Source organism: Lucilia sericata, unplaced genomic scaffold, assembly GCF_015586225.1.
Source record: "Lucilia sericata isolate MDLA Ls3-8-SP2 unplaced genomic scaffold, ASM1558622v1 Contig003431F_arrow, whole genome shotgun sequence".
NCBI lineage: Eukaryota > Metazoa > Arthropoda > Insecta > Diptera > Calliphoridae > Lucilia > Lucilia sericata.
Genome location: NW_023996875.1, coordinates 2,930 through 18,366, shown reverse-complemented (window position 1 = coordinate 18,366; position 15,437 = coordinate 2,930). Strand labels below are relative to the sequence as shown.

At 31.4% G+C, this 15,437-nt stretch overlaps 1 protein-coding gene across 1 annotated transcript; it reads right to left on the bottom strand.

Annotated features, from left to right (window-relative positions):
* Nucleotides 1-1,767: 1,767 nt before the first annotated feature.
* LOC119614797 lies at nt 1,768-11,141 on the bottom strand. Its single transcript, XM_037970903.1, has 3 exons — nt 11,089-11,141; nt 2,445-2,885; nt 1,768-2,363 (listed from the first exon to the last, which is right to left on the bottom strand). Exons 2-3 carry the CDS (start codon nt 2,877-2,879, stop codon nt 2,004-2,006), a joined length of 795 nt encoding a protein of 264 aa, XP_037826831.1. The 5' UTR covers nt 2,880-2,885; nt 11,089-11,141; the 3' UTR covers nt 1,768-2,003.
* Nucleotides 11,142-15,437: the final 4,296 nt, after the last annotated feature.

Here is a 15,437-nt window from a genome sequence, read left to right as displayed (position 1 = left end):
CTAGAACTGAACTAGAACTGAACTAGAACTGAACTAGAACTGAACTAGAACTGAACTGGAACTGAACTAGAACTGAACTAGAACTGAACTAGAACTGAACTAGAACTGAACTAGAACTGAACTAGAACTGAACTAGAACTGAACTAGAACTGAACTAGAACTGAACTAGAACTGAACTAGAACTGAACTGGAACTGAACTAGAACTGAACTAGAACTGAACTAGAACTGAACTAGAACTGAACTAGAACTGAACTAGAACTGAACTAGAACTGAACTAGAACTGAACTAGAACTGAACTAGAACTGAACTAGAACTGAACTAGAACTGAACTAGAACTGAACTAGAACTGAAATAGAACTGAACTAGAACTGAACTAGAACTGAACTAGAACTGAACTAGAACTGAACTAGAACTGAACTAGAACTGAACTAGAACTGAACTAGAACTGAACTAGAACTGAACTAGAACTGAACTAGAACTGAACTAGAACTGAACTAGAACTGAACTAGAACTGAACTAGAACTGAACTAGAACTGAACTAGAACTGAACTAGAACTGAACTAGAATAATACTAGAACTGAACTAGAATAATACTAGAAAAAAGTTTCCGTGAACTGGGCTGATTGGAATTAGGCTAAAATTATTTGGAATAACTATTTTGTGGTCTAAATAAATAATAAATTACTAATAATATGTATTCAATATTGATATGCATTAATTGCACTAAGAAATTAAAATACAAATTATATATATAAAATTCTACTTAATATTATAAGTTTCTTTAAATTTTGTGCTAAGATTTAAATTAAAACACTAATGCTGGTTTACAGATTCGTACATCAAATATAAAATCTAGTTGGTAATAATAAATATTGTTTTTTTGTGTTAGTTACCAAGTTTTATAGTTAGTTTATAAAACAATGAAATGGAATCGTATGATTTTTGGGAAATTGAAATGTCATCGATTTTGACAAGATCACTAATATGTAAAAAAGTAAAGTTTTCTTAAAGCTTTTTTTCATGTGATTTAAATAAAGAGATTTTTTGTTTTGAATTTTAAATTGACAAAAGTTATTTATTGCCTTAGCTGTGGCCACGCCTCTAGAGCCCCTTTAAGTGTAGATTTGGCAGAATCTTATAGTTCATGGGATTAATGTAGTTGCTCGAATTAACTATCGGACATATTTCATATCAGTTTAAAGTTTCGATTCTGTTGAAATCATTGCATTTTGTTCGGTGTTTTATTTCGTTGTTTTACACAATAAGGACAAATGAAGTTAAATGTTTACTTTCGAATTACTGTTAAAAAATCACATGATTCCATTGTCAATTTTGGTCAACTTGGTTTTTTTATACTATATATTAATGAAAAGTTTTTATTAAGACTTTTCTATACATGTCTATGCAAAATCATATTTCGACAAAGTCAAACGCGTGTTCAATAATGTTTCAAAGTTTGACATTCATAAGATCGAGAGAGTGTCAAACAATTCGCTCTACTTCGTCAATATACGCTCTTGCAGTTACATATATGTATAGATTTGTTTTTTTTTGTTTTACCAGTCGGTTTTAAAATATAAATTTGAATTTGTGATTAATTGAAAATTATAAATTTAAAATAAAAACATTATAACGAACTTAATACTTACTCACTTGAACAATTTGTAATTGATTTACGACGTATAAAAATTTACATTTACTCTACTTTCCTTTTAACTTCAGCAATCTGTCATTTGTATCTTAAAGTTTCTGTTTCCATTTTTCCATATTCAATGAATTTTGTCACACGTTTTGTTCTGATGCTTGTAAAAAAATTATGTTGTTGTAATTATTATATATACATTTTAATAGAGAAAAAAATATTGATGTTTCTGTGGAACACCATAACAATGATTTCCAGTTTGTTAGGACTTTAATCAACAGCCTCATCACCAGGTTGTAGTGTTACATCTCCACCTTTGAAATTTTTCATATGGTCGATAAGCCATTGGAAAAGTTTATCTCACAATATTGTGCAGACCACAAAGAGAGCGATGACAAAAAACATCATGGCTACAATATCTTTATGTAGACTACGATCTTTGTAGAAGGGTCTTGTTATATAAGATTCTTTACGCGTACGATTCAACAGCCAGAGTGGTATAACCAATTGCATGATGTCCGGCACCATAAAACCTATATCACGTACAATTTGATGGGCATATCCTTCACCGCGTAAGACATTGAAAAAGAATTGATCAAAACTGCTGGCGATAATGTGCAAAATGGCAATGCCCACAATGCAAAATATCTTTTTGGTAGTAACAGTATTCGTGCTATCGGCTAAATGCATTACCATAACAGTTGATATGATTTCGGTTACCTGTAAAAAGAAATAAGAAGAAAAAAAAACACAATTACTCCCAAAATAAACATAAATTTTTGCAACACCCCAAAATATTACCGTAAAAAATAATTGATGATTCCATTGCTGATAGTAGTCATCATTGTAATAGTTCATATACGCCCACCAGGCATAATAATGTGAAAATATCGATAGACTAAATAGAACCAACATGCTGTAGCGTAAACGTTGCTGCAATATGAGCGCTATCAAACGTTTTATACATTCATACAAGGCAATCACGGCGAAAACAGTCAACAGCCACATTTTAAAGGTATTCTGTGTGGCATTGAAATACATGTGCTTGTAGGAGGCCACACCAGATTCGTAGGGTCCCTTAAAGACTGTATCCCAGCATGAACACGTACAAAAGTGCTTATCAACATAACGCGCATAATTCTCCCAAAAATACCAGAGTATTACTATGTGAGCGGGTGGTATAAGAGCTGGTGCTAAACTACCACACGCAGCAGGCAACCATTTGGTATCAAACATTTTTTGCTACAATTTAAAAATCAAATAATATGAACATCAAATTGCTAGAGACTTTAAATTGTATTTGTTTTTGCCACTACATACTACACTTGTTACAAGTGCGAAATATGTGCTCGAATATGTACATGAAAGCAGAGGTTTGTAAAATGAAATAAAAAGAAAAAAGGATTTAAAAATTTCCTGTTAAAATTGTTTTTGTTTAACCTTCAGCTTGATTATAGTTGAAAGGCGTGGGTGTAGTGTGAGTAATCGAAATAAAAATTTAATAACAAATACTATTTAAATATTTTAAAGTTATGTGTGTTAACAGCTTTAAGCTATTTTATTTGATGATAAAAATGTAAATATGAACTTTAGTAGTTGTATTAATAAAAGTGTTATTTATATGTAAATATCAGTATGGATAATGCATTCGTTCTGGGGAATCTGATCAATCTTTTAAGCAATGAACAAAAATTTGCTAAAACCAAGAAGGAATAACTACAATCATTCCGACTTTCTTTCATTTATTGCTATAGTCCTTGCCGGAGTGTTGACTCAACCGAGTATTGTTTGGCAGTAAGAGAGAGGATCGTCATGGAGAGTGTTACATTTCTAAGTTAACTTAATAATATGATTAATAATGGATTGACCTTGTTAGAAATTTACGAGGTGTATGTCTGACCAATAATAATCAGATAAGTACAATTACTCTGCTATGTGATATATGGTGTTTCGAGAGGATATTTTACAAAAAAAATATTGCAAAATATTCCTGATTCTAGAGATTGGTGATCGAATCGGTATTTAAACGATGATATTAGGCTGATAAATTATGCCTTAAAGAAGTCGCATTGTATTGAGGACATTCTCCATGTTAGCAGAGAATCATATCGAAGGAATGCAGCATTTCTTAATTTGTTCAAAGTTTTAATATTATGATTGATTATGGTGATTCAGCTGTCGCTGGGTTGACAATCTTTGGCCGATCAAGAATCGGGTCGTTGCATAGGAGGATTGGTGGTAGGATCCGTTTTTCGTAACAGAAAGTCCATTTTCTATTCTATGTTTCTAGGTTTAAAACGTGCAAAACGTACTAGTTGAAGAACTAAAAAGTACCCACAAAGTTAGTGTATAAATGTTCATTCCATCAAGATCTTATATGCATGACTTTATTTTTCTATATAGACTAGACTATAGACTAGACTATAGACTAGACTATAGACCTAGACTATAGACTAGACTATAGACTAGACTATAGACTAGACTATAGCCTAGACATATAGACTAGACATAGACTAGACTATAGACTAGACTATAGCTAGACTAGACAGACTAGACTATAGACTAGACTATAGACTAGACTATACTAGACTAGACTATAGACTAGACTATAGACTAGACTATAGACTAGACTATAGACTAGACTATAGACTAGACTATAGACTAGACTATAGACTAGACTATAGACTAGACTATAGACTAGACTATAGACTAGACTATAGACTAGATATAGACTAGACTATAGACTAGACTATAGACTAGACTATAGACTAGACTATAGACTAGACTATAGACTAGACTATAGACTAGACTATAGACTAGACTATAGACTAGACTATAGACTAGACTATAGACTAGACTATAGACTAGACTATAGACTAGACTATAGACTAGACTATAGACTAGACTATAGACTAGACTATAGACTAGACTATAGACTAGACTAGACTATAGACTAGACTATAGACTAGACTAGACTATAGACTAGACTAGACTATAGACTAGACTAGACTATAGACTAGACTATAGACTCGACTATAGACTAGACTATAGACTAGACTATAGACTAGACTATAGACTAGACTATAGACTAGACTATAGACTAGACTATAGACTAGACTATAGACTAGACTATAGACTAGACTATAGACTAGACTATAGACTAGACTATAGACTAGACTATAGACTAGACTATAGACTAGACTATAGACTAGACTATAGACTAGACTATAGACTAGACTATAGACTAGACTATAGACTAGACTATAGACTAGACTATAGACTAGACTATAGACTAGACTATAGACTAGACTATAGACTAGACTATAGACTAGACTATAGACTAGACTATAGACTAGACTATAGACTAGACTATAGACTAGACTATAGACTAGACTATAGACTAGACTATAGACTAGACTATAGACTAGACTATAGACTAGACTATAGACTAGACTATAGACTAGACTATAGACTAGACTATAGACTAGACTATAGACTAGACTATAGACTAGACTATAGACTAGACTATAGACTAGACTATAGACTAGACTATAGACTAGACTATAGACTAGACTATAGACTAGACTATAGACTAGACTATAGACTAGACTAGACTATAGACTAGACTATAGACTAGACTATAGACTAGACTATAGACTAGACTATAGACTAGACTATAGACTAGACTATAGACTAGACTATAGACTAGACTATAGACTAGACTATAGACTAGACTATAGACTAGACTATAGACTAGACTATAGACTAGACTATAGACTAGACTATAGACTGAGACTATAGACCTAGACTATAGACTAGACTATAGACTAGACTATAGACTAGACTATAGACTAGACTATAGACTAGACTATAGACTAGACTATAGACTAGACTATAGACTAGACTATATACTAGACTATAGACTAGACTAGACTAGACTATAGACTAGACTATAGACTAGACTATAGACTAGACTATAGACTATACTATAGACTAGACTATAGACTAGACTATAGACTAGACTATAGACTAGACTATAGACTAGACTATAGACTAGACTATAGACTAGACTATAACTAGACTATAGACTAGACTATAGACTAGACTATAGACTAGACTATAGACTAGACTATAGGACTAGACATAGACTAGACTATAGACTAGACTATAGACTAGCTATAGACTAGACTATAGACTAGTCTGTAGACTAGACTAGACTATAGACCTGGCCAACTATTCCATCTGGTTGATTGTAAAGTGATACATTTGCATCTCGCAAGTTACGAAACGGTGCAGCAATGGTCAGAGATTAATAGCTTAAATATATATGTATATATATGGACCGTCTAGCCTCCATAGAAGAGGACTTCTAAAGTACTGTTTTGAAATGTCATAACATTGATAATTATACTAAATCGTGACTTAAATTTTGCACAATTTGGTTTTATGCAATCAAGAATTATGTTGTAATGTATGTTTATCGGACCATAATCGGCCCTACCTCCAATATAAGGCAACGAAAATCTCTTTACTAAATTTCAGTCCATAATTGATCCAATCTCTCATATATGAATCAATTCAGAAAAATTACTTTAATGTTTAAAAACTGTCTTCTTCTGCAGTTATGAAAATAGACAAAACATGTTTTATATAGACCGAAGTCTCCCTACTAAATTTTATTAGGGTTCATTCATATTTGAACCTAACCCTCATATAAGATAACCTTCAAAGAAATTACTTTAACTCATATCCAGAAAAGGTTTTTTTTTGCAATAAATGTAAATTTCAGTTACTTGTTGTCATGTTTGAAAAGATCATATTATTTAATATCACTTGTTGCGTATACGTAATATTCAATTCAAGTAAAAAATCAATTAACACTCATACGCCTACATACATATAGTAGAAAACAATTTGAAATTTATTTTAATATTTAATATGTCTATTAATATCACTCACCATTATGTTGTATAACTTTAATATATTTAAATGCTCTGAACTGAAGTCTGACTGAAGTGATGTGTTACAAAAAACTTGAATAGAAAAACCAACAATAACTTTACACATATGATTTGCATGAGAGACTGTTGACAAAGGTTGCTTAGGTGTTGCTAGTGTTATTGTTAAAAAAATATAACACGACTATTGGGAATTAGAATGTATAGAAATAACACACATTCATACACACAGTTTATTTGTTTGATATTTTAAATATTTTAATGAGCTTAAAAGTTGTGTTCAAAATAAGAGCGTTTATTAGAAATGAAAAGTTTTATATAAAATGTTTAGGTTACTTATTAAAGGATTATAAAAAACTGTTGTTATGGTTCCTAGATATTGGGTGCTAGGTAAAAAATGATGGGCAAGTTTGTCAGAAAATGTTTATACACATTTTTTATAGACAATTTGGTAGTTCGTTGACTAAGTATAACATTCGACGCTATTATTGTTGCCATTACGTTTCCCCACATCTGTTAATTACATTGTGTACAAATCATGTTTTTTTTTCATTTTATAAATTTTATATACAAATTATACTTAATTTATAAAAAAAAACATTTTATTTAATGACAGGTATGAATGTTGATTTTATACAAAATACATAAAGCAAAAAGTTCCGAAAAGTAAATATTATTGCACGTGCAATGTTAATACACACACATGCTTACTAACACATTATATTTTATAATATAAACCCTGCAATACACATGTTACCCTTCACTTTGTTTACAAATTTTCAATTCTCTTTTCTGCATAAACTTTTTTGCTGGACTAACTAACTAACTAACTACATTACTCTGTTCTAAAAAAATACGAAAAAATTTCTGTCTAAAAGGGGCACTGCTGGGAAATTTTAAAAAGATTTCAATGTGTTTCTATAGCAGCCATATTTGAAATTAATTTTCTTTGCTTCATTTATTAAGAGAAAGAGAGCAATTTGATTGGTGTTTTAAGAGAGCTAAAGCTTGTTGATATATGAGAAGTAAAGGCATTTAAATTATAAATAAAATTTACTAAAATGTTTGTTCGATAATAGTTTCGCCTATTATTTTTTTTTGGCTGCCATAAAATAAGTATTTTTGGATTTATATGCATAATAATTTTGTTGCATTTAAGTATATATAGGTGTGTATGATTATTAAGTTCTTATATTCATAAATTATTTTTGGATAATTGTGTTAGAGTTGCCTTTAGTAAATACCACAGTGAAGCCACTTAAGGGTTAAATTGTTGGAAATCGTTTCTTTTAAAGCCTTTTTGGTGACTAAACGGCGCTGTTAGTTAAGTTTTATTTTATTTGTATGAAATAATCTTAATTGAAAAATATCATTGTTACGTATACTTAATATTCAATTTAATTAAAGCAATTTTTAATACTCATACGCCTACAAAAAAAGAAGAATTGAACGATGTAGAACTGAACAAGAACTAGAACTGAACTAGAACTGAACTAGAACTGAACTAGAACTGAACTAGAACTGAACTAGAACTGAACTAGACTGAACTAGAACTGACGAGAACTGAACTAGAACTGAACTAGAACTGAACTATAACTGAACTAGAACTGAACTAGAAACTGAACTAGAACTGAACTAGAACTGAACTAGACTGAACTAGAACTGAACTAGAACTGAACTAGAACTGAACTAGAACTGAACTAGAACTGAACTAGAACTGAACTAGAACTGAACTAGAACTGAACTAGAACTGAACTAAACTGAACTAGAACTGAACTAGAACTGAACTAGAAACTGAACTAGAACTGAACTAGAACTGAACTAGAACTGAACTAGAACTGAACTAGAACTGAACTAGAACTGAACTAGAACTGAACTAGAACTGAACTAGAACTGAACTAGAACTGAACTAGAACTGAACTAGAACTGAACTAGAACTGAACTAGAACTGAACTAGAACTGAACTAGAACTGAACTAGAATGAACTAGAACTGAACTAGAACTGAACTAGAACTGAACTAGAACTGAACTAGAACTGAACTAGAACTGAACTAGAACTGAACTAGAACTGAACTAGAACTGAACTAGAACTGAACTAGAACTGAACTAGAATGAACTAGAACTGAACTAGAACTGAACTAGAACTGAACTAGAACTGAACTAAACTGAACTAGAACTGAACTAGAACTGACTAGAACTGAACTAGAACTGAACTAGAACTGAACTAGAACTGAACTAGAACTGAACTAGAACTGAACTAGAACTGAACTAGAACCTGAACTAGAACTGAACTAGAACTGAACTCTAACGAACTAGACTGACTAGAACTGAACTAGAACTGAACTAGAACTGAACTAGAACTGAACTAGAACTGAACTAGAACTGAACTAGAACTGAACGAGAACTGAACTAGAACTGAACTAGAACTGAACTAGAACTGAACTAGAACTGACTAGATACGAAACTAGAACTGAACTAGAACTGAACTAGAACTGAACTAGAACTGAACTAGAACTGAACTAGAACTGAACTAGAACTGAACTAGAACTGAACTAGAACTGAACTAGAACTGAACTAGACTGAACTAGAACTGAACTAGAAACTGAACTAGAAACTGAACTAGAAGAACTAGAACTGACTAGAACTGAACTAGAACTGAGACTAGAACTGAACTAGAACTGAACTAGAACTGAACTAGAACTGAACTAGAACTGAACTAGAACTGAATAGAACTGAACTAGAACTGAACTAGAACTGAACTAGAACTGAACTAGAACTGAACTAGAACTGAACTAGAACTGAACTAGAACTGAACTAGAACTGAACTAGAACTGAACTAGAACTGAACTAGAACTGAACTAGAACTGAACTAGAACTGAACTAGAACTGAACTAGAACTGAACTAGAACTGAACTAGAACTGAACTAGAACTGAACTAAACTGAACTAGAACTGAACTAGAACTGAACTAGAACTGAAAACTAGAACTGAACTAGAACTGAACTAGAACTGAACTAGAACTGAACTAGAACTGAACTAGAACTGAACTAGAACTGAACTAGAACTGAACTAGAACTGAACTAGAACGAACTAGAACTGAAAAACTAGAACTGAACTAGAACTGAACTAGAACTGAACTAGAACTGAACTAGAACTGAACTAGAACTGAACTAGAACTGAACTAGAACTGAACTAGAACTGAACTAGAACTGAACTAGAACTGAACTAGAACTGAACTAGAACTGAACTAGAACTGAACTAGAACTGAACTAGAACTGAACTAGAACTGAACTAGAACTGAACTAGAACTGAACTAGAACTGAACTAGAACTGAACTAGAACTGAACTAGAACTGAACTAGAACTGAACTAGAACTGAACTAGAACTGAACTAGAACTGAATAGAACTGAACTAGAACTGAACTAGAACTGAACTAGAACTGAACTAGAACTGAACTACTGAACTAGAACTGAACTAGTACTGAACTAGAACTGAACTAGAACTGAACTAGAACTGAACTAGAACTGAACTAGAACTAGAACTGAACTAGAACTGAACTAGAACTGAACTAGAACTAAACTGGAACTGAACTAGAACTAAACTGGAACTGAACTAGAACTGAACAGAACTGGACAAGGACTCAATTAGAACTCAAATAGAATTCAACTAGAACTCAACAAGTACTGTGGACAGATTATATGAAGCATACTTATTAGTTGTTATTGTTTGATGGAATCTAATGTATTGTAAGCCTACAACCACTTAGCTATTTCCAAGTAATGCAAATGGTAAGCAATGTTCTTTACAAGATTAATATTATTTCATTACCAATTTTTTTGTTGAAAATGTAACGTAAAAAATGTTTTCGTCCAGAGGATAACATGTCAGGCTACAAAAATTTTACTTTTTAAATTTTTTTCGAAAAACAACATGCAGAAGAAGAAATATCTCCTCTTATAGATGGCAACTCTTAACAACAACGCATATCATATGCTCTAAACGAAAGAGATGTAAACAAATAAATCGTGTTATGTTTTGCAAAGACGAAAGAAAACAAACAAAAACAGTAAATAAAAAAGCAACAAAAATCGCAAATAAGAACGAGGTTAGTAACCGAGATGCCGGTAAAAGTATACACACATAATTGTAACAAGAAAAAAAAAAAAACAAAATTGAAATTCTTATTTGGTGTTTTTCTTTTTTTTTAGACATTCATTAATTATTCGTGTATACATTTGTTTCTTGTAATTTTTCTTTTGCTTTTAATGTTATGAAATCAATTGCAATTTGCGTTATTTCTTGTGTACACTAAAATTTCACAATATATTTTCTATAATTTAATAAACATGTATTAACAATAACAAATTATCCACGTATACACATAATATTTTGCACACAGCATCCATTTTTTCTGCTGGTATTCCAAAGCAATAAAAATTTTCATGCTGGATTTTCAAACATTTAAAAGTATTTTTTATTCATTCATACTTTTTGATTATGTATATTTTCCGCTTATGAAACACTTTATAAAATTTATTTTGATTTTTTGTAATTTATGAATTTTTAGTTAAACATTTTAATTTTATTTTAAAAAATATTTCTGCTTTTTTAATCTTTTCTAAAAAAATTTACATCGCACAGCAGCTTTACACAGACAACTAAAATTTCTGTGCGAAATTGTAGCAAAAAATGTTTCCGTTTTTTGTATTTTTCTCTCTATCTCGTGTTATTATTTTGTTGTTCTCTCTTATTTAGGAAATTTACCTTTTTTAGGAGAACATGTATCTTTAAGAGCAAGTGGAAAGTTTAACTTTATTATACCGTTATTTTCCTATTGGTGTATTAATTGTTACTTGTTTACAGTTTCCTTAAAGCTAAAAATAATTGTTTCATTTCTTTAAACAATTTTTGTTTTATTTTGTGGTTCTTTTTTCGTTCTAATTATTATTTTATTTTTATAAAGAAATAAATAGTTTATTACTAATTGCTCTTGCATTCTTGGCGTACTTTTCCCTAATTGCACTGTGCTCACTTACGCTTTCTCATTTAATAAATTTATTACGCTCTCAGATTTTAAGCCCTGCAGTTCGAAAGGGTTAACTGAACTAGATCTAAACTAGAACTGAACTAGAACTGAACTAGAACTGAACTAGAACTGAACTAGAACTGAACTAGACGAACTAGAACTGACTAGAATAACTAGAACTGAACTAGAACTGAACTAGAACTGAACTAGACTGCTAGAACTGAACTAGAACTGAAACTAGAACTGAACTAGAACTGAACTAGAACTGAACTAGAACTGAACTAGAACTGAACTAGAACTGAACTAGAACTGAACTAGAACTGAACTAGAACTGAACTAGAACTGAACTAGAACTGAACTAGAACTGAACTAGAACTGAACTAGAACTGAACTAGAACTGAACTAGAACTGAACTAACTGAACTAGAACTGAACTAGAAACTGACTAGAACTGAAACTAGAACTGAACTAGAACTGAACTAGAACTGAACTAGAACTGACTAGAACTGAACTAGAACTGAATTAGAACTGAACTAGGACTGTACTAGAACTGAACTACGTCTAAAATCTTGTGGAGATTTATGCCTCTTGGGAGTAATTTGTAATTTTCGTTTATTTCGTAATTTTTAGATTTAAGAGAAAAATATGGTTTTGACCTTACCTGTTAATGTATTAGATTCCAAAAATACACTTTATTATACAAGTTTTTTGTGCTTATTTTATTTTGATTATAAATATATTTTTTCTTACAGATAACTGAAAAGCACACTTATAAAAATCGCTCATAATGGGTTAACTGAACTAGATCTAAACTAGAACTGACTAGAACTAAACTAGAACTGAACTAGAACTGAACTACTAGAACTGAACTAGAACTGAACTAGAACTGAACTAGAACTGAACTAGAACTGAACTAGAACTGAACTAGAACTGAACTAGAACTGAACTAGAACTGAACTAGAACTGAACTAGAACTGAACTAGAACTGAACTAGAACTGAACTAGAACTGAACTAGAACTGAACTAGAACTGAACTAGAACTGAACTAGAACTGAACTAGAACTGAACTAGAACTGAACTAGAACTGAACTAGAACTGAACTAGAACTGAACTAGAACTGAACTAGAACTGAACTAGAACTGAACTAGAACTGAACTAGAACTGAACTAGAACTGAACTAGAACTGAACTAGAACTGAACTAGAACTGAACTAGAACTGAACTAGAACTGAACTAGAACTGAACTAGAACTGAACTAGAACTGAACTAGAACTGAACTAGAACTGAACTAGAACTGAACTAGAACTGAACTAGAACTGAACTAGAACTGAACTAGAACTGAACTAGAACTGAACTAGAACTGAACTAGAACTGAACTAGAACTGAACTAGAACTGAACTAGAACTGAACTAGAACTGAACTAGAATGAACTAGAACTGAACTAGAACTGAACTAGAACTGAACTAGAACTGAACTAAAACTGAACTAGAACTGAACTAGAACTGAACTAGAACTGAACTAGAACTGAACTAGAACTGAACTAAACTGAACTAGAACTGAACTAGAACTGAACTAGAACTGAACTAGAACAACTAGAACTGAACTAGAACTGAACTAGAACTGAACTAGAACTGAACTAGAACTGAACTAGAACTGAACTAGAACTGAACTAGAACTGAACTAGAACTGAACTAGAACTGAACTAGAACTGAACTAGAACTGAACTAGAACTGAACTAGAACTGAACTAGACTGAACTAGAACTGAACTAGAACTGAACTAGAACTGAACTAGAACTGAACTAGAACTGAACTAGAACTGAACTAGAACTGAACTAGAACTGAACTAGAACTGAACTAGAACTGAACTAGAACTGAACTAGAACTGAACTAGAACTGAACTAGAACTGAAACTGAACTAGAACTGAACTAGAACTGAACTAGAAGAACTAGAACTGAACTAGAACTGAACTAGAACTGAACTAGAACTGAACTAGAACTGAACTAGAACTGAACTAGAACTGAACTGAACTAGAACTGAACTAGAACTGAACTAGAACTGAACTAGAACTGAACTAGAACTGAACTAGAACTGAACTAGAACTGAACTAGAACTGAACTAGAACTGACTAGAACTGAACTAGAACTGAACTAGAACTGAATAGAACTGAACTAGAACTGAACTAGAACTGAACTAGAACTGAACTAGAACTGAACTAGAACTGAACTAGAACTGAACTAGAACTGAACTAGAACTGAACTAGAACTGAACTAGAACTGAACTAGAACTGAACTAGAACTGAACTAGAACTGAACTAGAACTGAACTAGAACTGAACTAGAACTGAACTAGAACTGAACTAGAACTGAACTAGAACTGAACTAGAACTGAACTAGAACTGAACTAGAACTGAACTAAAATGAACTAGACTAGAACTGACAACTGAACTAGAACTAGAACTGAACTAGAACTGAACTGAACTACTTCTAAAATCTTCTGAAGATTATGCCTCTTGGGAGTAATTTGTAATTTTCATTTATTTCGTAATTTTAGATTAAAGAGAATAATATGGTTTTTGATCTTACCTGTTAATGTATTCGATTCCAAAACTACACTTTATTATACAAGTTTTTTGTGCTTATTTTATTTTGATTATAAATCTTTTTTCTTACATATAACTGAAAAGCACACTTTAAAAATCGCTCATAATCCTTTGTTCTGAAAAACTTTTCTAAATTTTAGTTTGAAAGGAAACATTAACTTATTTACATTGTAAATATGTAAATTGTTTTTTTTTTATCACATTCATTATTACCATATAAAAAATTACTTTTTGTTTATTGGTTTTGTAAAAACTACATTGTTTTAAAAGAACTTAATAATAAATAAAAAATTAACAAAATTTGTGTGCAAAATGCAATTGTTCTAATAAAGTTGCTTACATTTAAGCAAAAACATAAAGGATATATTTTGGATATTGATAAAAGTCAATTAATATGTAGTAAACTCTCAGAGCAAAATCGATGTTGTGAGTTTTAATTAATCGGAAATACTTATAAAAAAAATCTTGCGACTTCTTTCAAGCACATAAACGGATTCGTCTAACTCGGATAATATGGATAATATTGTGGTATTTTTCTTAAAAACAAACAGTTGTAACTAAATTTAACATTGTACTTACGGCTATTATACATTTATTTACATTTACAATATTTAAGTTAATAATTCTAGAATTTTAGTTGTTATTTTATAATTGTTTATAAACTTTTTATTACAAAATTTAAAGCTCTCTCGTATTTAACTTCTTAGATCTACTAAATAAACTCTTAAAGCACTCCTTAATATGTTAACATTTGAAATTAAATTCGATATGGAAAAGTCAAATAAATATGTCAATATTTAGCGTATTCGAAAATATACGTTTCTACAGTATTCTACTACAAATATTTGGCTGGATAATGAGTATTATTTTGGTACTAGAACTGAAAAAGAACTGAACTAGAACTGCAATAGAACTGAACTAGAACTGCAAAAAAACTGAACTAGAACTGGACTAGAACTGAATTAGAACTGAACTAGAACTGAACTAGGACTTGAACTGAACTAGAACTGAACTGGAACTGAACTAGAACTGAACTAGAACTGAACTAGAACTGAACTAGAAACTGAACTAGAACTGAACTAGAACTGAACTAGAACTGAACTAGAACTGAACTAGAACTGAACTAGAACTGAACTAAAACTGAACTACTCCTTTAAAAGTTAGTCTCTAATGAGGGTTGTGTCTTGGGAGTTTTGTAATCGCCTAGTTCTAG